This window comes from Sander lucioperca, chromosome 6, assembly GCF_008315115.2.
Source record: "Sander lucioperca isolate FBNREF2018 chromosome 6, SLUC_FBN_1.2, whole genome shotgun sequence".
NCBI lineage: Eukaryota > Metazoa > Chordata > Actinopteri > Perciformes > Percidae > Sander > Sander lucioperca.
The window spans coordinates 23,086,216-23,110,514 of NC_050178.1; the positions used below are offsets into that span (position 1 = coordinate 23,086,216).

The window sequence follows — 24,299 nt, forward strand, 5'->3', positions numbered from 1 at the left end:
ACGCTGCAGACCGGCTCGTTGCAAGGAGTTGCAAGTTTCAACTTGTATCGTCGCAAATCTTTGGTCTGAACTGGGCTTTACAGTGTCGCAAGAGTAGAATATTGATGCAGATTGGTGATCCAATTTAGCAATGGATGATAACGGATTACTGAGCCAACAAGGAGGTAGACTAGGGCCATATCTATGGTAGCGCCCATTCAATCGGCTGATAACTGGTAAGCGGGTTGTATAGTGGACGATCTACAAATATATGTCTAATTTTTGTAGAAAGCTAAAAAGATGTACAGTATATTTAGATTGGGTTAGCCTATATTTAAGGATTTTTAAGGATTAACATTTAAGGGGAGTTTTAGGGAAATATAAAAATGCTGTACACAATTTTGCAGGTTTGGCAGTCAGGAGTTACTTAAAGCAACACTACAGAACTTTTCCCGCTTCGGTCCCCCTACAGGTTGGAAGCGGAATTGTCCGTTACATTACATTGTCCAGTTCGCGATATTACGAATCCCACTATGGCCACGCCAAGACCCGCCCTTCAATAGCATTTATTGGCCAGTCGTCCATGCTTACGCAAGGTAACGTAACCCCATTTGTTCAGGTCCTATCCCCTGACCAATCGGCTATCCTAACCTTAACCACTCGAGGTCAAAGGCCTAACCCCAACCAATCGAGCTGCTTCGTAGGGCGGGTCTTGGCGTGGCCATAGTTCATTCGAACTACAGATCCGCTCCCCGATCTGGCAAACTTGCATAATGTTTGTAATGGACAATTCCGCTTCCAACCTGTAGGGGGACCAAAGTGGGAAAAGTTCTCTAGTGTTGCTTTAATTTTGTATTTAAATTTATGAACCACTGTCAAATGAACAACTGTTAAACAACTGATTAAGCTAACATTGGGTGCTAAGTGGGACACTGGCAGCCATGTTGTAGGCCGGGAACAATCACGATAAACTGGTGTTGTTCAGTGTTGAAACAGAATTCAGCGGACAGATATTTTGTGCTGCCTTCTTTTACTGATAATTCTTTCACAAACACACATTTTATATTTCAATATTTTAGCAGGAGTTAGACAAGAAATTAATATGTGCTTAGCTAATTAGCACTCTTCTGTTGTACACCTAGCTTACACACTAGGTAATGTAGTAAATGTAGTAGAAGCTAGAGTTAGCATCTAGTTGTCAGTTAGCATTGATACCAGGTGCTTTGCTTAAATGATATTTGGCTAACAAACAAAAAGCAAAAAAGCAATAACTGATGCTAATTTTGGCCTCATACATTTCAAATACATTTTCAATATATGGGATCTTCCAAATGCATTTAAAAAAAATGCTTTTAAGCTGCATGAATGTATTACTGTATCTGAAACTAATCAAGGAAAAGCATGCCTTGAAAAGTTTATATTGTAATATATTAAAAAATATATTTAAATATATTTTTTTGCAGTTTCAATTGAACTAGACAAACAATAGAACTGAAAGAGTTTGACAAAATAATCTTAGTTGAGGGTCCACTCACTAGCTGTATCTGGATGTTCCTGGATTTCAACCAATCCAATTTTTTTTGTGTGTGTACTGTACCTTTGGTTAGGGTTAACTTATCAAACTAAAAAACACCAAAAAAGATTGTGGTTTGGGTTAAAATCCGTTTGTTTGTTACATAACTTTGCTTCCATGCGTATGTACTAGGGGTGTCACGATTCGACTTTCGATTTTATGGTCTCCATTCTATTTAAACATTATTCGTCAACAGGGACGGCAATGCCACAATAAAGGCCACTACATGACAGAAGGATACTTTGCAACAACAGTTTGAGTTTTTCATTGATTTCTTTTAGAGGCGCAGTTCGTACCAATAGTTTAACTAGGTGCACATGAATGCACCATGGAGACCTGTCATGTTTGTTTACATATAGTGGGGGAATCGTCAATCCTGTTTCTGATTTTGAAAGTCGAGATCAGAAGGCTCATTTCGATCAATTTTCAATTTAAAGTCTAAATCGTGACATGATGTATCATGACGTGACGTGACATAGAAGGTGACGTACTTCCATTTGCTACGTAAAGTTAAAATTACTCGCCGTTTACTTTTATTTTAAACACCAGTCTCCTGGGTGAAAGTCATGTGTTTGTTTGACCCATCCATCCAACCTAAACAGACTTTTTTGGTCTTAGTACCTTGGTAAATGATTTCCTGCTTTGCTCCCATCATAATTACTACTTCCACTAGAGGACACGGCTTAACAATAAAACGTAAATATGGGGTCATTTTTCAAGGGTCTCTTACCAGGTCAAGAATGAACTTTCACACTCAAAACTGAAATAGATTTGCAATACTTGAAGTGAATTTGAAAAACATTTGCTATTGATTTAAATCTAATTGGAAATTTATTTTAAATAGCAATGCATTTGGATAAAATTCAGTAATTGAAATAAGAGGTATAAGAAGAAATCCCGAAATATACTGAAAATGCATCATGCAGTATTTATCAAAGTTTTTGAAATGGCCATTATGTTGTATGCATATTTAAACTTATTGCATGTAATTTAAATATATTTTCTCTTCAGTTTACTGTCACAGTGAAGAAAGTTTGGAAACAAATCTCATGAGCGAACAACTTCATACACTACTAAATGTTAGATAGATCTTTTTCTTCTTGGGTTTTATACTGTATAGTTAGTCATTATTCATGTAATATTTTCAAACAAGCTAATTCTTTAACAGACCAACATTGTGACTCCAGTTGTGGCTGAGAGGAGATTTGTGACACAACTGCAAAGCCTCCACATCACAGAGAGATTGTAGAATAAAGTGCACCGTAACTGAATCATACACATCTTCCAAGTACAGTAGTTGTGCGCCACACAGCTTTAAACTGGACAGAGGGCTCCAGGGCTCTCCTGGGTTCATTCATCAAGGTTAGACGGCGGAGAAATGTGCCTGTTGTTGGTATTAATAGCCTGGGGTGAAATAGGTCTTCTCCGCTGTGGAGACGATCTGGCAACTTGGGTGAGCACTATCTCACTTTTCTCCACTTTTTCTGGCTCGAGCCTCCTTCTGTGCCACGTTCTCCTCAAGCTGGTACTGAAGTAGAGGCAGCAAGTATCATCAGAAAACACCCCCCCCATCCCCACCCTCTACATCACTCCATGTACTCTTACTATTGCCCGGTTCAGTAAATCATATTTCTCTGATAAATTCATGATTGATAAATTATCTTCTCTTTATAGACAATACAATTAAAACAATTTGTGGTAATTAAGGCAGTCTTTCCATTTATAAACAAGACGTTTAAACTCAGAAAATGCAATCAGATAGGAAAAAAAATGAAAGGTCGGACTTGTCCCAAAGAAGTCCCATGTTTACTTGCTCTGTAGTTAAAACCGTTCACATTTTGTTCTTCAATCTCTTCGGGAAAAAGTCTTGTAAAGTTCCCACGTATCGCTTATCAGATCATCTTGAATTCCACGGAGTCCCTCTAGACCTTACAGAAGCCTGGGTTTCTAGATTTCAGCAGAGAGAAACCTCAGTGTTGGAGTTATACATGCACAGATGGTACACTCTTGTTGAGGACCTGTACCCTCATCAGCTGGACACTGGTCATGATCTTCTTCTGGTGGCCCATCAGTGTCACTCCGAGCCTCTGGATGTCCCTGCACGACACACACACACACACACACACACACACACACACACACACACACAGGAAGTGATGTTTGAGAGAAAAGGGAATGACGTGCAATAGAGGTCCCCAGCATAGACTGTAAAAATAATGGACGTAGCATGATGTCACCCATTGGTTTGTGGTCTGTCGTTTTAAAGGCTCGAGTTTGGCAATCACCATCTTGTTTTTTTTTTTTAAACTGGATGATTTTTGATGAGAGGGCGAAGCTGAGGAGGATGCCAGTGTTGCAATGGCGCTGCGCTAAGCTAAACACTAAAGAGGGAAAGTTGCTGATTTTCAACCGGCTGAAGTGAATCATCCATTGGAAAAACACGTGGGGTTAATGCAGACCTCTGGGTACTGCCACCATTCATCTGCACAGAAAATCTGCAAACTTACTCATAAGTTACCAGCTAAGGCTAGCAGTAACTAGCTAGCTTGGTTGGCAGAACGCTGAACAAGACATTTATAGGCGACCCAAATGTTCCAATTAACTTTGATGAAGTGAAAACACACACAGTGAGAGGGTCAAAGTTTAAGATGAAAACATGGACACCCAAATAAAGTTCATGCCTATTTTAATGTACACAGTGACATGGTTAGCATCGCTAAGCCTCTAAAATGACTGACAGGTCGGGTGTAACCACGGCCCTAAAGCACCCGCTGCTTTATCGTCTATTTTAAAATAAATAGGACCATAATTTACTAAATGAACATCATGCTGTATTGAAGAAGACTTTAAACTACCGAGTGACACCATAAACTCATTGTGAAAATGTTCACTGAGGTTACTGACTTCTATAGAAACAGACTTCTTTTTGGAGGAAATGAGATAGAATGCCGTTTTAAGGTACTTCCACATTGGCTTCACTTTTCAGCCCCAGAAGCCCTGTCCATTATTTTTACAGTCCATGGTCCTCAGCCATAATTGAATCACGGATGTTAGGATCAAATGGTTTGTCTCCTAACCACTAGGCCACGGGACACCCCTCCTATACAGATATTTCACATTAAAAGCTTTCCAGTGCCTCAGAGAGTTTAACCCGTATTTGATGGGCCTTTTAAGGTGAAAAACCTGCAAGAACTGTTGAGCTTCACTGACAGTAGCTTGACACCGATCAAAGACTCGGTAAAGTAGAGGCAATTAGAGTTAGATAGAATGTGAACAGTTCTGTTAAAAAGACATTCAGAGTAAGATTATTACTCACAATGTAACCCCTCCACCGTCTTTCATTTGTTTGTGGCCAGTACAGATTATTATCTTATTTGATATTATTTGGATATCAGCTTTTATGTGAGATACACCGCACGATTTGCTGCAAGAGGATCAAAGTAATTTACCTGCAGAGGGATGTGGTCCTATAGTGTATATTGATAATTGTGAAGGACAGACTTGAAGGCTGATTGAAAAAGGAACAAACTAAGAGCCTGACCCCAGGCTCAGATATGAAGGCACTGGGTTTATTGTGCTTTTGACGGAGTTCAATGGAAGAGGCTCATTAGATGAAACTGTGGAGGTGGTAATTAACAAAGAAAATGAACGGTGCAGAATCATGACAGTGATCAAACTGATTTTCTGAGATTTACAAGGAGGAGTTTATAATGTTTCAAGTGTGCAGAAGCTGCAACTTACTTCAATGTAACAATCAAACAGTTTGAGCCCAGTTTGAGTGCAGTGATTTCTCACCCTACATACAGGGGTGTCAAACTCAATTTCACTAAGGGCCACACTGGAAAATGGCCAGACATGTATAGTTCACTGACATGCTTTTATTTAACCGAAAAAAAAAGTAAAATATTTTTGACTGCTATATTGCATGTCTCATATAGCCTTCTAACATACAATTTGGTCAACATAAAGCCCTACAAAAGTCAGCAAAAAAGTTCCTTAACACCACAGAATTTAGCAAAGCTGAAATTCTGATTACATTTTTAAAAGTAGGCTACCACACAGCCAACTCACAGCAACCTGTTTCACAGGCCTGAATATTCAATCTCACTGGTTGAGTGGGAATTTCTGAGTCTCAAAGTCTGGGAAAATCTGCCAAATTCCGTTTTGAGTGTCACGTAATTGCAGTTTGAAAAACAGTTTACTGTCTTTTTGGTTTGGCGCACAACTAGGCAGGCCAAAATTTATTGTGAACCTTAAGTTGTGGGCCTTGAGTTTGACACATTTGCCCTACAGGGTCTTTAAGCTACATACAATGGCTAGTAGAGCCCAGCATCTAACTACTGCCAAGAGCTAACACCTCAGCATCACCTCTGAGCTGTTATCACTCTCCATCACGGTCAGTACTTACCCTTGGTTCATGCTTATGACGTGTCCCAGAGTTTGGTACCCCCCTGCTGCAAAGTGGTCCTTGTAGCGACCCATCTTTATGGTGTCCAGCCACTCGTTTACTGAGTTACAGCTACTGAAGTCGGGGATAGCTCTCTCCATCAGAGAAGGACTGTTTAAACTGCGGCCAAGAGAGAGAGACAGATGGCCATAGATAGATAGATAGATAGATAGACAGAGAGAGAGAGAGATAGATAGAGAGAGAGAGAGAGAGAGAGAGAGAGATGAATGGGAAGACAAAAATATTAGAAAATTAGAAAAGAGGCAAAAAGTGAGCAAGAGGCAGAGCAACTGGGGGGGAAAGGGGGACTTTGAAAGGCGCTAGCAACTGAGGCAGAAAATCAATAGCAGTTAAAATGATAGAGAAGAGGTGGTGGCTGTGGTTGTAGGATGGCTGCTTTGAGTAGATTAATACAGGGAGAAATCCTTCACACTCCTCCTTCTCTGCCTGTTCCTCTACCTACCACTTCTCTCAACACACACACACACACACACACACACACACACACACACACAGATGCATCATACCATGCACCACTGACTTCATAAGACCTGGGATCTGAACTGAGCAATTTACACAGGTCCAGCTTTGGTCCGGGTGTCCTCTCAAACCTGCTCCCAGATTCACTGTGGATCAATGTCAATATCACAGCTAGGCTTTTACTTAACGCACAGCGCGTCCATCAGAAATGAGCTTATTGGAAAACGAACAGGACCGCTCGCTTCATTTGCCAGATAACTTTGAGGGAAACTTTAGGCTGCAACTTTATCCCACCGCGCTCATGTTTGATAGCAGCGGGATGAGATTGGATTTACTCTGCCTCCCACACCAGGACAGATACTTAGTGGCCTAACAGTCTGTCACCATATATTGTCCAGGAGCTCATCTTCTCAGCCCCTCGCAGATGGTGTCATGCTTTGATTTGCAGCTTAATCCGCTAATCACATGAACCAATATTTGATTAAATGTTGGCGAACTGTCTGGCCAAATTAAATCAAAAGACTACCAGGCATGTGACACAATGCACCCATGTTGCTTCACTGCAAACATGGATCTATTCAGTGGCCCACCCACCTGCAGAGTGTGTCCATTGACTTCAGGTTCTCTGGGTTGCGGATGAGCTTGTCAAGAACAGTGACTATCTGGCAAAAGCGTGGCCTCTCGTTGCGATCCTTCTGCCAGCAGTCCAGCATGAGTGTGTGTAGAGGACCAGGGCAGCCCATAGGAGCAGGCAGCCTGTAGCCCTCTTCCACAGATTTGATCACCTGCACATGTACAGCAAAATATGGATGAGACTACAGCGTCTGCTATGAAGATACATAGGTTAGTTGTAGAGCTGCAAAGATTAATCGATTAGTTGTCAACTATTAAATTAATCAGCCAACCGTTTTGATAATCGATTAATTTGTTTGAGTAATTTTTTATGAAAATAAAACTTCTTAAATGTGAATATTTTCTAGTTTCTTCTCTCCTCTGTGACCGTGAACTGAAGATCTTTGAGTTATGGACGAAACAAGACATTTGAGGACATCATCTTGGGCTTTGGGAAACACTGATCAACATTTCTTACCATTTTTTGACATTTTATAGACCAAACAACTAATCAATTAATTGATTAGTTGTCAGCTTTCTTATTAATCAGCTAACTATTTTGATAATCGATTGGTTTTAGTCATTTTTTATCAAAAAAAGCCAAAAGATTCTCTGATTCCAGCTTCTTCAGTGTGAATATTTTCTAGTTTCTTCTCCCCCTTGTGACAGTAAACTGAATATCTTTGAGTTGTGGACAAAACAAGACATCTGAGGACATCATCTTGGGCTTTGGAAGACACTGATCCACATTTTTGACCATTTTGTGACATTTTGTCGACCAAACAACTATCGATTAATCAAGAAAATAATCAACAGATTAAGTTGATTATTACTAACTAGGCCGGTTAGTTGCCGGCCTAGTTAGTTGGTTAACAAATAGTGCTTACATCTCTGTTGGTGAGGTTCCAGTATGGTCGCTCTCCGTAGGACGTCACCTCCCACATGACCACTCCGTAGCTCCACACGTCACTGGATGAGGAGAACTTCCTGTAGGCAATAGCCTCTGGGGCTGTCCAGCGGATTGGAATTTTCCCGCCCTGTCAGGAGCATAATGAAGTATTACAACCTGATCTCACAGAATTCCGTGAAATTCCGTGAAACACGGCCCCTTAAATCGAAATCTGTGGCAGTTTCATGGAATCGCAAAAAAATCCGTGATGGGCCCACGGAAGAATTCCGTTAAATAAACACGGCCCCTTAAGTTAAGGAAAAGGTCGTGGGTGGGCTTACGTTTCCATGACACGTGGGACAACAACGGGACGGTTGGGTTTAGGAAAAGAAGAAAGCGACCGTTGGGTTTAGGAATCCTGACACGCGGGATACGATCCCCGGTCTCCTGGGTGAAAGTCCTGTGTTGCTTGACCCATCCACCCCCCCCAACCAACCTCCCTATGCAGATTTTAGGGCTTTCATACTACTCGCTACCGTAGTCGCTCCTAATGCTACGTCATCTTCTCATTGACTTTACATTGGCATTGAATTCCGTGGTGGCCACACGGAATTTTCACACATGAAAACTACCACGTAATGCGCTGTTAACAGTTTGTGATCATTTCACAGAATTCTGTGAGACCAGGCTGACGTTTTACCAGGGTGTATCAGACTTTATAAGGCAGATTTATACATCTTGAGTTTATAGAACCAAACTCATAATCTCAGTTTAAAGGGTTAGTCTGGCTATATTCCATATTTTCTTATTATTGTCAAAGAACTCACATGAAAAGACTAATAATAATGAATAATGTACCCTTCAAAAAAGTAGTCTTTGCATCTAAAGCCAGCTAAATGTTATTCCTCGGTGCCATAAAGCTCCATTGTTGTTAAAAACACATCAATAGGCCATACCGGGTGACACAGTTTGTTTTGACTAAATCGCTCAAACACTGTCCTACTGCTGTAAATACTCACACAAGCAACAAATGTGTATTAATCCACCTTTGAAAATAGTCCCCAATAAATGCATTGTTTTCTTCTGTTTTTGTAAAATTTGCTTAAAACTATAGTGCCCTAGTCTAGAAATCTAGACGCACCCTGCCAGGGTCGTCTAGCAACTCTCCGTTGGCTTGCGAGCTGGAAAAACCAAATTCTGGTCAGGCCAATCACATCGTGTATAGAGTCGGTGGGCGGGGCTGAACATAATGACGGCAGAGTTGCGACGGTTCCGCGTGAATTCCCTGCTACTTGAAAACAAAGAAGATGGCTGCTGCTGCTGGAGAACAGCGGTCTTTGGAATCGGCTTTGGCCGCGACTCTGGAAGACTTGGAGTTAAGCTTTTCTTTGAGAAAAGAACGAAGAACGGCACTGAAGTCATTCTTAAAAAAGGAAGATGTGTTCGGAGTTTTGCCGACCGGATACGGCAAAAATTGAGTCTATCAACTAGCGTTGCTCTGGTTGGCTATGAGTGCAGAGTGTATTTGAAAGACAACCGTTTATCCCACCCCTCGGATTAAGTCCTGCCAATGGTGAGTTCCCAGTCCCAACATCTGGATGTGGGTCTGGCTTGTCAGGCTAATAGTGCCCAGCTGTTTTAGAAAAAAAATTTTTTTTAAAGTGAAATGATATATTTGTTTTTAAAGATTTACGTCTTCAGTAGGAATGAATGGGATTGGTGCATTGTTGGTCTTGTTTTTATCCTGGGATTTGTTTACAATAAGAAAAATATAATTGTTTTATGGCCTTATCCTTTAAATCCAATTGGGGATGGAAAAAAAACAAACGCATAACCCATCCTTCAGCCTCAACAATCACCAGGGAGGTAGACCCCAACCACTGTTTAAATATGGCTGTGGGTGGTGAAAAAACACATTTAAATGTATATAGTATTAATCGGTTAAAATTGTTATTGTCGGTTAAACGGTTAATCATTAACATCCCTAGTCCAGACCAAGCCTCAGTATGTTGACGAGTTGGGAGTGACAATGTGTTCTAATGTGAACTGTATTAATCTTCAGCTATAATCATCCAATAATTATATAGTATTGTCTGTAATATCATCATTAACAATCGTTTTCCCCTTCAAAATGTCTCTGAGTGATGCTGCACCTAATCACCTAGCTTTCTGTAATCTGATAGCGGTGCTTTAACAGACTGTAACAGACAAATGTGTCAAACGCTGATTTCCATCTGTGTGCTGTGAGCTGATAGCATCAGACGCTGGAAGGACTTTGCTTTTTTTTAGTGAAGACTTCATACATTTGTGCTCACCAGGCTTAATATTGGACTGCTCTCTACTGGAGCACTTACAAAGATGATTTTACTTTGCTCTCGCTTTCACTTTCATGGGACTTTGATTGTGTTTGAATTGCTTTTGTACAGTCGTATTTGTCTCCAACTTTTTTGTTGCTGCTACTTTTTTGGTTAGATTTCAGTGGAACTGCCCTCATATATAAGAATGATAAATAACATATAGCCTAGATAATAAAAGAACATTTGTACTTGTAATTTTATTTCACGGAATATGAAGCCATATATTGGAATGTAAAGGCTATTATTAGCATGATTTTAGAAGGCTGAAGTTCAGTAGTTGTTTTTTTTCAGACCCTTTAACATGTAGTCTCGCATTGCCTCCACAGCGCTGCGAAGGAAGGTCTGACTAGTCCACACAGAATTCTGGGATAGGAGAAAAACGTGCTCTGGTTTATTGGCATTTCTTTAAACCAATCACAATCATCATGGGTGGTGCTGAGCGCCGGACACAATAATGGTGCCTCTGCAAAATAGCCTCGGGAAGGAACTTGTTTTGGTGGAACGTGTACGTTCAAAAGTAGTTTTAGTTGTGCAACAGAAAACTCAGATTGGACAGATAGTCTAGCTAGCTGTCTGGATTTACCCTGCAGAGATCTGAGGAGCAGTTAACCATAGTCCTCACAAATCCACCAGGTTAGAATGCCAACACAAAGAAAGAGGAAGGGGACGGACATTCGGCCGAAAATGAGGAACATCCGGCGGATCTTCCGGCGGCAACGGAACAATACCGTAAAAGACTACATTACATGTGATTGCCGTTCCCTGACACTGATAGTGCATTCCATGTAGCTCGGAAGCCGGAGCTGGGAATGACGTCACACCCGAGTTGACCGTGTTTCATTAAAACAATTTGGATTTCAATGTGGGGTTTGCTCTATCCAGGTTAGCCATTGTTAGCAATACCAGTTGATAACAACACATTAGTTTTTTGTGCATACAAACAACATAACAACATTGTTGGACATGACTGTGTTTTTACGACTGGTTTAATGATACACAAATAAGACAGAAGTGCTAATAAACTGTACAGTATATTACTACAGCTTTCACTGCTGTTGATGCACGGAGCAGCCATGTTGGATTTCAAGATCAGAACTAAACATGGAGAAGCAGCGTTCACTTTTTATGCTACACATATCTGGAACAAAGTCTAACTGCAGGTCTACTGAAAACTCAAGAATGAAGACTTTTCTTTTTGATGCTGCCTTTTTTAAAGAAAATGTTTACTTCTTGCACTGGACTGTAACTTTCATTCTTGTATTTCATACCTGTCTTATTCTATTTTAGCTGTTTTCATATTAACTTAAACGCATGTTTTCAATTGTTTTTAACTGCTCTTTAAGCACTTTGAATTGCCTTGTTGCTTAAATATGCTGTATAAATAAAGCTACCTTGCCTTGCCTTTCTTTTTTGTGTGTGTGTGAGAATGTGTCTGAATGTGTGTGTGTGTGTGTGTGTGTGTGTGTGTGCATGTGTGTCTGAGTGTGTGTGTGTGTGTGTGTGTGTGCTGCATTAATGCTTGCCTCAATGTGAAAACTCACACTGGTGGTGTATGCGGCGTCGGGGTCATCCTCCAGTACTCGGGACAGGCCGAAGTCAGACACCTTACACACCAGGTTGCTGTTCACCAAGATGTTGCGGGCAGCCAGGTCTCTGTGGATGTAGCCCAGGTCAGACAGGTAGGTCATGCCGGCCGCAATGCCGCGCAGCAGCCCGACCAGCTGGATGATGGTGAACTGGCCATCGTGTCTCTACAGGAAGGAGGGAAAGAAAAGAGAAACATTGGGGAGGAGGAGGTAGGGAGAGAGAGTTTTAATGGCAGATCAAAAAATCAAAAAAACGTGATGGTATAGCAGCAGAAAAGATGAGGAGAGTGATAGTAGAAGAGATTTTAATCAAGATAGAGAGGAGAGACAAGATAAGAGAATAAAACATGACAGGGATTTGCTTTCAAGTAATAATCCTACAGTATTTTCATATAAGCAAATACTGGATCTGTTTGACATTGTGGATGTGACACAATGATAAATCAACTTACATCTTGCTAAAGAAAACTTTCATATTTGCTGCTCTAAACCACTGGTGCCTTTCTCCTGGCTTTAATTCTTTGATAAAGAAGTAAAGTGAAGTGATGTTTCTTGTCATCTTTGGAGGTTTTTACGTTTTAACATAAATCAATGAACTGCATTCTCCTAGATGTTTTGAGAACAGTTACCAACCTTCAAACAGGCTCATAAAACCTTCTGAAAATCCATTGGATTATCAAAACTAAATGCACTAAATTTTTTTTAACAAGTTAACAACTTGGTGACTCATTCTTTTCACCGGACAATCAGCAGTCATAGTAGCCTGGATACCAGCAGAACTTAGCCCCGCCCACAACATTTGAGGTTGGGAAACTCGGTCTGGACTTGATCCGTTGTGGAGCAACTATGCTCCAACCAGAGCTGTTCGGATCAATCAAATTGTCAGGGTGGGCTTTATACGATGTTGGACAGATGATCAACAGTAACGTAATCAACCACGTCGCCAAAGAGCGCTTGGGTTGAATTAGTTTACAAGAAAGATGGCTGCCATCGCGTCTGTTATAGAAGATATCGACAGCGCATTCATTTTAAAAGAGGAACAGAGAGCCGTGATCACGTATGTATACACACTGGCACACCCGTCCGCACGAGACGGAAACTGCCGCCTCTGCCTTTGCTCTGTCGAAGCCTGCCTTTGACTTGCAGCTTCTGTGACGTCTGCCTCCGTTGCTGTGATTGGTTGTAGGTCTATCTGTTGCTCTGATTGGTTGTAGGTCTATCTGTTGCTCTGATTGGTTGTAGGTCTATCTGTTGCTCTAATTGGTTGTAGGTCTATCTGTTGCTCTGATTGGTTGTAGGTCTATCCAATTGAGTGCAGAGGCATTTTCTTTCCTGGTTCGGTTGAAACACGACCCATAATCCCAGCCCAATGGAGCGGCATCAGACTCATATTCTGACTAGAGTCTGAGTATGACCACGTCAGGCTACAGTCATAGCAAGGAAACAAGGAAAGTACTTAACACTTCGATACTTTTCCGAAAACACTACCAACCCTGAGGAAGGAGTCCAGAGAGCCGTTCTCCATGTACTCTGTGATGATCATCGCCGGTTTGCCTGAGGGAACAAACAGGAAGCTTCAGGACTCTTCCTACTGTATGCTGAACTGCATATCTACAGGATATATACACAAATATACTTACTAGCATGTTCAACACTGATTAACTGTATGTGTTGCCTGTGATGTCTAAAAGAATTCATACTATTTAATATATGAATAAATAGTTTTTTATGCAAAGAAAACTTTTAGTGAAATCAGACTGAGAGCTATTACCTTTACATAGTTAGCCATAGAAATACTGAAGGAAGTCTTTTCCTCTAAACACTTCCGTTTCGCCTCAGAATAACTATGGGCTTACCCCAACAAATATGTGAATGAATAAGCCAAAAGAAGAACTCTCAAGTTCTAACCATTTGACTTCTGAGGCGTCTCACTGATAGACTGCATTAAACGGCTTTTTATAGGCTTCCCTGCTTGACTGTCACTGCATCTGCCTTCTTAGGTTAAGTTGACTGCTTTGTTTCACTCAGGTGTTATAGAAAGCTAAGAACCAGTTAGATTTACTTTCTGATTTACTTCCTCCCACTGAACAAAAGTGAAGCCAAAATATCCCGAATACGGGCGCCACTATTTTGTAATTTTGGAGCCAGGGTCTGCACAGTAGTAGTCTCAGATTGCCAGACCTTCCTCCACAGCGCTGCGGAGGAGGGTCTGCCTAGTCCACACAGCAATTCAGGATGGGAGAAAAACGTGCTCTGTTTTAATGGTATTTCGTTAAACCAATGACAATCGTCTTGGGTGGTGCTAAGCTCCGGACGGAACTTGTTTTGGTGGAACGTGTGTACGTTCAAAAGTTGTTTTAGTCGAGTAGAAAACTCAGATTGGACAGATAGTCTAGCTAGCTGTCTGGATTTACCCTGCAGAGATCTGAGGAGCAGTTAACCATAGTCCTCAGAAATCCACCAGAGGTTAGAACGCCAACACAAAGAAAACCGAAGGTAACGGACATCCGGCGGAATTTCTGGCGGCAACGGAGCAATCCCAGAAGTGGAACGTCGTGGATATAGACTAGCGCAGTAGTGACTGGGCGGTCGAGTCGTGGTATCGAAGTTCCGCCCGTACACCCACCTGACCTTCATGACGTTTCACCCCGTTTTTATAGCATCAAATAACTGATAAAAATCAAACTGATCAGAAAAATGATCACTTCAACAAACATCAGCGTGATCAGTTCTACCTAAAATGACAGAAACCATCTTTAGGAAAAAATTATGTGACGTGTATTTTGATTTTTTAGTTTGGCTCATGTCCCATCCGCCAACATGGAGGGGCGGGGTTTATGACCTATACTGCAGCCAGCCACCAGGGGGGGGGGTCCAGATGTTTTGGCTTCACTTATGGCATTTTTCCGTTACATGGTACCTGCTCGACTCACCTCGAATCTACTCGCCTTTTTTGGTTTTCCGTTCTGATAAAAGTCCCTGGTACCTGCTAACAGGTACTTTATTTAGTATCACCTCTGTCCAGGTTCCCAGAGAGCTGAGGCGATACCAAAAGGTGACGTGAAAACCTGCAGACTCCTGATTGGTCGGAGAGAATCATCACTAATCACTGTGTCATCATTGCTATAGCGACAGACGGGGGGGTCCTGAACAAACCCACCATTTTTAAATAGTTTAGCTAGCGGTGTGTTTTTGCTGCCTCCAGCTTCTTTAGAAACTAAATGTGTCCTCTGACAAACAGCCACATGATGAGAATCAACAACACACCTTCCACGTTCTGTGTGTGTGTCGCGTTAGGTCACGGCAGTTTCCTGCGGCGTCGCTATGACGACCAGCCACCCTCGCCTCAGGCATGAGGCGGTACTAAATCTGCAATGGAAAATGGAGGACGGGGCACCGTGGTCGAGTCGAGTAGAGCCGAGTAGAGTAGAGTCATGCTGGTACCATGTAATGGAAAAACGCCATTTTACAGTCTACCCATCAACCTCAGGTTCTAACTAAGCGGCAAAAGTTGTGACAGCTTTGCAAGTTGTTCTATAGCCAACATGACATTATGAATCTTCTGAAGCTTATATATGTAGCTTACAAATGTACTTTTACTGTTAATTAACATACTCATTAACAACCAGATCTTCTGTCAAATATTAGTATGCAGTCATTAATCCTGAAACCAACTTCACACTAATATGTAGTTTTAGCAGTCACGTACTCTGGGTTACCACTCCCTCCAGGCGGATGACGTTGGGGTGGTCGAACTGGGCCATGATGGACGCCTCAGCCAGGAAGTCCCTCTTCTGTTTCTCTGTGTAGCCTGCCTTCAGGGTCTTCAGGGCCACTGGGATGTCTCTTTTACCCGGGAGTCTCATACGTCCATAACACACCTCCCCAAACTCCCCTTAACACACACACACACACACACACACACACAATAATGATCCCAATTCAGCACAAAATACATCCAATCTTTAATTCTTTACCACTCTATTCAACATGCAATGTGCCCACCACCTCAGGGTATCCCCCTGAAAAGTTGTTTAGCCCTGTGGCAAGTTTTTTTTTTTTTCCAGACGAAGGCCCGGTTTGGGCCAGTCACAGACTGATGGCAGCATTAATGTGGAGCCCAGTAGTTTTTGTGATAACAGAATCACGGATGGAATCCTGAATTTGAGAATTTAAAAAAGCTATAAGACAGATTCCATAGGGCCCTCCATTAAGTCAGTGCTAAAATATAACAAGTTTCAAGCTGAGCAAAAAAACTGTAGTTTTTAAAAAAAAAAAATGTCTTAAAATACATAAAACATCATTCCCAGTGGCTTAAGCCTGGCGGGAGGGAACTTAGGCCCAGTGGGCCACCAGGCTTGCAATACACTGGGGTAATTCCTGCACCTCTTAAGCAATAATTGTAAATGTTAGATTACGGAAACAAATGAATTTATAGGCTTTCTGTCTTCATATATGTGCAGAACTGGAAGTATCTAATCATCCATCAGCCTCTTTCTCATTAAGAGGCCTTTCACACCTCCCCCGGACCACGGTCCGGACCAAACAGTAGAAATTTGGTACAACCAAAAGGCTTGATGGTGTTTTAAGCCCCCAACGTTGACTTCAAGGCAGCGTTTCAACCGTCGACTTAACCCTAACCTTTGCCTAATCCTAGTGCCTTCCAGGCAGCGTTGCCTGGAAGACGACGATGGGGGCTTAAAACACCAAACACCAACCAAAAGAGTACATGAGAGAGACAGTGAATGTACGCAGACAGCTGTTGGCTATCAGAGAATAAATTAGCAGTTTACTTGTTAAGCGGTAGTAAGAGTACAATGTGGTTTCAGTTTGTCTCTAAATAAATGCTCCAGCTCCTCAAAGCCCAATGAAAGCTCCCGTGTCTTGCTTCTCTACAGTGTAACAAAACAAAAAGAGCCGCGGTAGCACAGGGAGAGCAGCAGACAGCTGGAAAAAAATCACAAAAACTCTCCAGAGAGAGGATACGACAGGACGGGGAAGCCCTTCTACAAACCAATCTATTACAAGTATCGGGAGACGCGGCTCACGTACGTGATGACGACAGGATGAAGTTATGTCATGTACAGATCTTTAGTGCGCTTGCATAACTGCAGTGTGAAAGCAAAACTTACCGGATCAAATGTTACAATGTAACAAAAACATGAACGTTGGTTCCGACTTTTTGGTGTGAAAATGCCCTTTAAGTCTTATCTGAAGCTCAGAAGAACGTACAGTGTGATTGCTGTTATTTGTCTTCCTCAATTCTATACTTTATATTTCTCTTTATGTCTGCAGGAGTCATATCTAGCACAGTGTATTGTGGAGCTGACACAGTGTTAGTATTCCCTGGCTGTCTGAGGAGCTTTGATTGACAGTCCCACGCAACGCTCTGATTCCGCTCTGCCATCCTCCTCTCTGCTGCACACCACAGCCTTTACACCGACCAATGATTTTAAGTTAGCCCAGCCAATGATTCTCACTCTGTTTGTGTGTGTGTGTGTATGTGTGTGTGTGTGTGTGTGTGTCTATGGATTTACCTGAACCAATGATTTTCTCTATTTTGATCCTGGAAGCTTCAATTTCTCGGGCAAACTCGTGGACCGCCTGGCAGGGGTCCTCGTATGTGTGCGGGTCGATATAGAACCTTGCGTCGGGGAATGACACTAAGATAAACAACATTAGCATTTAGTCACATCTCAGAGAATGAGAGCCACATCACATCTGAGCCCCCCTGTCACATGGTGTGTGGAGGGAAAACTTGATGAAAGAGAAGAAATGACTCACAGAAGGAAGACGAGAGAGAGCAAGAGAGAGAGGGAGGGAGACAGCATGCAGGAAATAAGGCCTATGTGTGCTCCTGTAATCAATCAGTGCGTGATGAAAATTCTTTGTTGTTGCTCTAACGATGAACTTTATTACATGAAAATGAAATCCAATCGATACATTTTAATTATAATTGAGGAATGGGCCAAACATACCGTGACCGTTCTGGTAATGCATCTTCTCCTCATCAGAGTCCTGGAAGGCTTTGCTGTAGCCACAGTGTCTATAAAAACCACACACACACACACACAGACATCCAAACACGCATACACGCACACACAAACATACAGTGGGATGAATACAGGACAACAGTGAAACGTGTGTACTATCAAACTCTAACCACAGCTCGTAATTAATGAATCAATAATTGTTCATAATGAATTATTAACTTCAACAGAGCTCACTTGACACAGAGACACAGAGTTATTTATCAGGAACAACAAGTCGACCTGTTCTCCGTTAATTAGGTATTCCACTGGCACCAAGGTGAAACCAATCCTTCAAATATATATGTTGATCATGAGGTTCCCTTTTCTATTAACAGACCTGTTTCTATCGGTATATGCTTCTGTGTTTTTGAGTTAAATGATTAACATTGTCGCTGTCAGGGAGAAACCTTGTACCTCCATATTTCTTCTGAGGGTTTGACAAATAAAACGTGGCTGGGGAGACATCCACACTGACAGTCCTCTACTCAAATCTAGAGATAGACCAATTATCGGCCCTGGCTGATTATCGGGCCATTTTTTGGCAGTTGGCAGATTATTTTTTTTTGTTTACGTTTATTTAGGTAGGGACAGATACAAAAAACATAGATAAGCTTAAAGGAACACGCCGACTTATTGGGAATTTAGCTTATTCACCGTAACCCCCAGAGTTAGATAAGTCGATACATACCCTTCTCATCTCCGTGCGTGCTGTAACGCTGTCTGACGGTTCCAGCGGCATCAGGCCAGCACAGAACCTGCAGGTTAATGGTTCAAGTAATCCTACTGCTCCCAATAAGTGACAAAATAACGCCAACATGTTCCTATTTACATGTTGTGATTTGTAGAGTCACAGCCTGTACAAAAAACAAGGTCACATGACACACAGCCATCTTCTAACCGTAAACTAACCGGGAACTATATTCTCAGGCGGAAGAATATAGTACTTGGGCGGAATGATTTGCTTTGCAGCAAACCTGTCTGAGAATATAGTTCCCAGTATGTTTACAGTAAGAAGATGGCTGTGTCTCATGTTACGTTGTTTTTTGTACACGCTGTGACTCTACAAATCACAACATGTAAATAGGAACATGTTGGCGTTATTTTGTCACTTTTGTCACAATTCGGAGCAGTAGGATTAGTGGAACCATTCACCTGCATGTTCTGTGCTAGGCTAAGCTAGCGGTGGAGCCGTCAGACAGAGTTACAGCACGCACGGAGATGAGAAGGGTATGTATGGACTTATCTAACTCTGGGGGTTACGGTGAATAAGCTAAAGTCCCAATAAGTCGGCATGTTCCTTTAAACAGTCATCTGATGTATATATCATAGTGTTTTTAGCTGAAGCTAATTCACGACACTTTTTGGTTAAAAATAAAAATACAGATTAACATTATTAAAAATAAGAGAGAGAAATACAATGGAATAAAATAAAAAGGAAAGAAAATATACAGAGAGAGCACAGTGTAAAAACTAAATATGGGAGCAATATTGTTCCTGAATTAGCCACAATTTGGTATTTTTTGGAAGGTGGCTAATGTTGGGATACAGATTATCTGTATCATCATTTTATTTGCCTGATAACCGATGAAGTTAGTTAATTAAAAAGTGCTCTACTTTGGCTCGGCTACAGCTCTTTGTCTGTCCCTCTGCTTCGATTTCACTCACCACTGAGTCTGACCCCCCCCCCACAACACTATCTGACTGATCTATTACTGTGTATTATGTTGGAAGTTTCTAATTTATTAAATACGTGCTTAAAGCATTTTTGTGTTGGAGTTTGAAATCAAAAAAATCGTAATTTTGACTTCAAGATTTTCATTTTCACTGTAAATGCATAACGGTTCCAAATATCGGTTATTGGTTTCATTAACTACTAATAATCGCTATCGGTCTTGAAAAAAACGGTATTGGTCGATCCCTATACTCAAATCAGGGACTGGTTTTGAGCTACCAGATGTGGAAGTGGATGCTAACTATAAAGTAAGAACCAAGGTGACATAAGTGCTACTGAAGGTTTTGGCAAATTATAAAGTGAAGCATAAGCCAAAGTACTGCATTTTATCCATAAAGATGAAAATGTAATTTAGTCCGTATAGCAGAATCATTTAAGGTGATCAACCGTTAATTAATCTGCAGTGCTGTAAGGTATATCTCATTATGATTCATGTTTACTTCCTGTGTGTAAACAGTAAAACTGTCCCAGGTGATTTGTGTCATAAGGAGTTGTTGGTAGCTTATTTTCTCATGACTTTTTAAGTAAGTTGGCCAGTGTCCCATCCAACTCATTTTTGGGCTTTTCCGCCTTTAATTTTGACAGGACAGCTAGGTGAGAAAGGCGAGAGAGAGAGAGAGAAGACATGCAGGAAATCATCACATGTGGGATTCGAACCCTGGACCTCTGCGTCGAGGCATAAATCTCCAAGTATATGTGCGCCTGCTCTACTGACCCAACCTGGCCACGCATCCAACTCATTTTCTAGCATATTCATTACAAAAGGAGCAACTTACTTGTGTCTATCAACTTATCTGTTCTGTGTCTATCAAATTATTTGTGCCTATTAGACCTATGATCAGGAAACTGGACTTTTAGGCTACCTATTATATTTTGCACTCCACACTCCAGTATACTTACCACTTATTTATATACTATTGATAATATTTATTACAATCATATCTATATATTTTCCTTATGTCCTCTCTGCACTGATTGCAGCGATTGTATCCTATTGTATTGTACTGTATTTTGTTTTTAAGGTACCTGGCTGTGAAGACACCTTGATTAATAAAGTCATCCATCCATCCATCCATCCATCCATCCATCTATCTATCTATCTATCTATCTATCTATCTATCTATCTATCTATCTATCTATCTATCTATCTATCTATCTATCTATCTCCACCATCAGTGAAGACTTTCTTTTTTGATCCTGTATCTTAGTAACATTGGATATACTGGACTTTGTCATAACAACAGGATTTTGCCTGGATAACATTTTTATAACCTACAACATATTTTTGTTCCCATTCAAACTGAATAGAAAATGAAAAACTTAATATCCACTGAAGTGTGAATTAATTAAGTGCAATGAAATTAATTATGCGATGCAGTACTATAGAGATGTACGTTGAAGACATCAAAAGGGAGGAAGAGGGGGTTGATGGGATAAGTGGGAACGTTTGGCTTGCAAGTTACTGGACATAAATCAACATAATTAAATCTAAACTATGAGTCGGAAATTACTAGTTAGGAAATTAGCTACACAAAACAGAAAGTAGACGGGGGCGGGGGGGTTGAGAAGATGAGAGAAACTCCTCTCTACTCATCGTCCTTATTATTGACAGAACATTTTGAACATTTTAACATGACAAGAAAGACCAAATGTGTTTTAGCATCAAATTAAGTGTAGTTAGAAATGTCACACAGTTTAAAATGAAATATAAAAAGAGTAATTCTGGTACAGTGAAGAAGGGGGGGGGGGGGGGGTTAGGGGTTGGGGAAATATCTGTGTATTAAAGGTGCAGTAGGTAAGACTTATAAAACTAACTTTCTGTCATATCTGCTGAAACTGACCCTATGTTCCAGTAGAACTACATGAAGCAGGTCATTAAAATAAATCCAGCTCCTCTGGCTCCACCTACAGCCTGTAGTGAGATTTACAAAAATCCACAGCTCCCTGTTCAGATGCACCAATCAGGGCCAGGGGGGCGTGTCTAACTGCGTGTCAATCACTGCTCATGCACACGCATTCATTCTCTCTTGTGGGGGGAGGGGCTTAGGAGACCGTTTTGGGCTTTAGCAGAAAGGGGAGAGGGACTGAGAAGTTGTCGATGTTCAATTTTTTTCCTTTTAAGTCCTGGATCTTCCCAATCCTACCTACAGCACCTTTAACAGTTGTATGACTGTATATTTTAACAGAAATTGTCCATAGAATGTGATTCACAGTTGTATTTCTATTTATTTACAGTTTGAATTGCATTATGGGACCTTGATCTGTGCTTCGACAACTAACGTAATTATAAACATAGTTATTAACCCTCATGTTGTCCTCGGGTCAAATTTGACCCGTTTTAAAAAAAAAGAAATTATATCAGAAATATGGGACGCCGAAAATGTCAGAAAAAAGTGACAAAACGTTGGGAAAAGCGCCATTTTTTTGTGTGGAAAAAGAGACAAAAATAACGATTAAAAAGATCAAAAACACTGGAAGACAACGTCAAAAACGTTGGGGAAAAAAGCGACCAAAATATATAAAAATGTTAAACCAAAACGTTAAAAAAAAAGAACTGTGAAAAAAGCAACAAAAACGTTGAGAAGGGAACAAAAAAACAAGAGAGTTTTTTTCATGGTCGACAGGAAGACAACACAAGGGTTGACGTAGTTATTCCAAGGGGGTAAGTGAGCGTCCACACAGCATAGCTCCTATGGCGCCATTTTGATGCTAACAAGCCATCACCTCCCATTAGCATCCCATTGACTCCCATTCATTTTGACGTCACTTTGACAGAGAATAACTTTACAAGGGAGTTTACAAGAGTTTAAAGACTATATTTGTCCATTGTTTATTTCTATAACACGACAATGTATAAAAGGCTCCATTACCTTGTACCTCACGTTATGGCTCCGTAGCAGACGTTTTTATAAAAATAGGCTAACGATTGGGTCATAACCACGAGACTTACTGTCTCATAGTAGAGGAATTACCGTATAGTACAGGAGAAGCTCTCAGGCAGTTTGGACTTACATTAGCTGTTTAAGTTTAATTACTAATGTTAACTATCATTTTAGTGATCAATAATTAGCCTGTGTCTATGTTATCTCCTTACATATACCTACGCTCTCCGTCTCTGCTAGATTGGGAATGATTGAGATTTCTCTTGGCACAGCTACCAGAAGACTTCCAACTTTCAGACAGGCTGCTCACGTCACATCTACGTCTTCAAGCTCAGTTGGAGGATGCTCAGTAACGCTCAGCCATCACTGGAAAAGAGACTTCTAATAGACTTTACTGGTCTCCGTTGCAAGTCTACGGCATCGCTTTGTCCATTAATTGTACTGTCTATGAGTTATGCACTGCGTTGAAAAGCGTTAAAAAAGCAGAATGAGGTGTTGGAAAAAGCATTGAAACTCGTGTCAAAAGCGTAAAAAAAGAGCTTTGGATGAATAAAAAAAAAAAAAAAATGAAGTTTACAAACTACACACAACATTTCTGTTTAGAATTAAAAGTCTGGGTAATAAGCTGCCAGAACTTCTTCTGCTATTGAGCGTTACTCAAGAGTAGAGATGTTCAAATTGTTGACGGGTAGTGCATCATTTTGTATTAACTTGCTTCAGTTTTGTTCTGATCTATTTAGAATTAAATTGTGCTTGACAGTAGCTTAAGGATAGTACATAAATAAATGAATAAATTAAGGAAATGATGGAATAGTAACTGTCACGTCTCGTCCCAGTGTGAAGTTTCTATGTTTAGTTGGTTTTATGTTTTCTGTTGGTTTTCCATTTCCTGTTTTATTTTGTAGTCGCTCTGTCCTCCCATGTGTTTTCTTGTGTTACTTCCTGTCTTTCGGTTTTCCCGCCTTTGTGATTGTCTGCCCCACCCTGATTTGTTTCACCTGTTCCTGTGTGCTCGTGTCACCTGTCTCTTGTTTCCTCGTTACCTCTTGTATTTAGTCTCTGTGTTTTCGTTGTCTGTTGTGAGGTCATTGTGTATTTCTGTGTTGGAGCCTGTGTGGTAGTCTACCCGTTTTGTCTCCGTGTTGCTGTTTCCTGTGATTCCTGTTTTTTGACTGCTACCACATTTTGGATTACCTTGCCTGCTGTTTTCTGGACACCTTTTGTGTATGGATTTTCATTTATTAAATCTTCAAGCTCACTACATCGCCTGGCTGTCTCTGCATTTAGATCCTACAATTCTCTGGATTCCCGTGACAGTAACTTCATTAATCTGCAAATGTTTTTTGGGATTTTAACGATGTTTTCTGTTTTAGGATTGTATTAAATATTGTATTAAAACATTTTGCTTCCTTCTACTACTTATTGGCTTATTCTTGCTTTTTCTTTTTTCATAGTTAAATACTTTTGTGTATTTTATGTTATTTGTTTCTTCTTTTGTCTGTTCTTCAAAATAAACTATTCAATATCATTAGCATTAGCTTCTCAAATAGGCTTAAATGAGATCCTTTCCTGAGATCCTTTCCTATTTTTTTGGTAGAATAACCCTTCACTCAGATCATGACTTTACATTTATTTGACAGTACTGCAGCACAGGCGTAGTCTACAGTTATATCAACCCCCCCCCCCCAAAAAAAACTATTATAATTTATAAATAAGTAATAAATAAAGCC

General features: G+C 40.8%; 1 protein-coding gene across 5 annotated transcripts in view; it reads right to left on the minus strand.

Moving 5' to 3' along the window:
• Positions 1-1,743: 1,743 nt before the first annotated feature.
• epha8 (eph receptor A8) overlaps positions 1,744-24,299 on the minus strand; it is a 147,036-nt gene continuing 124,480 nt past the window's right edge. For 2 of the 5 annotated variants that reach the window (XM_031280208.2, XM_031280193.2), the window contains exons 12-20: positions 17,902-17,969; positions 17,461-17,586; positions 15,633-15,818; positions 13,416-13,477; positions 11,879-12,088; positions 7,979-8,128; positions 7,074-7,264; positions 5,961-6,119; positions 1,744-3,649 (exon numbers count right to left, since the gene is read on the minus strand). In XM_031280208.2, coding sequence (XP_031136068.1) covers positions 3,535-3,649; positions 5,961-6,119; positions 7,074-7,264; positions 7,979-8,128; positions 11,879-12,088; positions 13,416-13,477; positions 15,633-15,818; positions 17,461-17,586; positions 17,902-17,969 — 1,267 coding nt within the window. In that variant the 3' untranslated portion in view covers positions 1,744-3,534. Of the gene's footprint in view, positions 3,650-5,960; positions 6,120-7,073; positions 7,265-7,978; positions 8,129-11,860; positions 12,089-13,415; positions 13,478-15,632; positions 15,819-17,460; positions 17,587-17,901; positions 17,970-24,299 lie in introns of all 5 variants that reach the window. The other 3 variants (XM_031280201.2, XM_031280185.2, XM_031280218.2) reach the window with 2 other exon arrangements.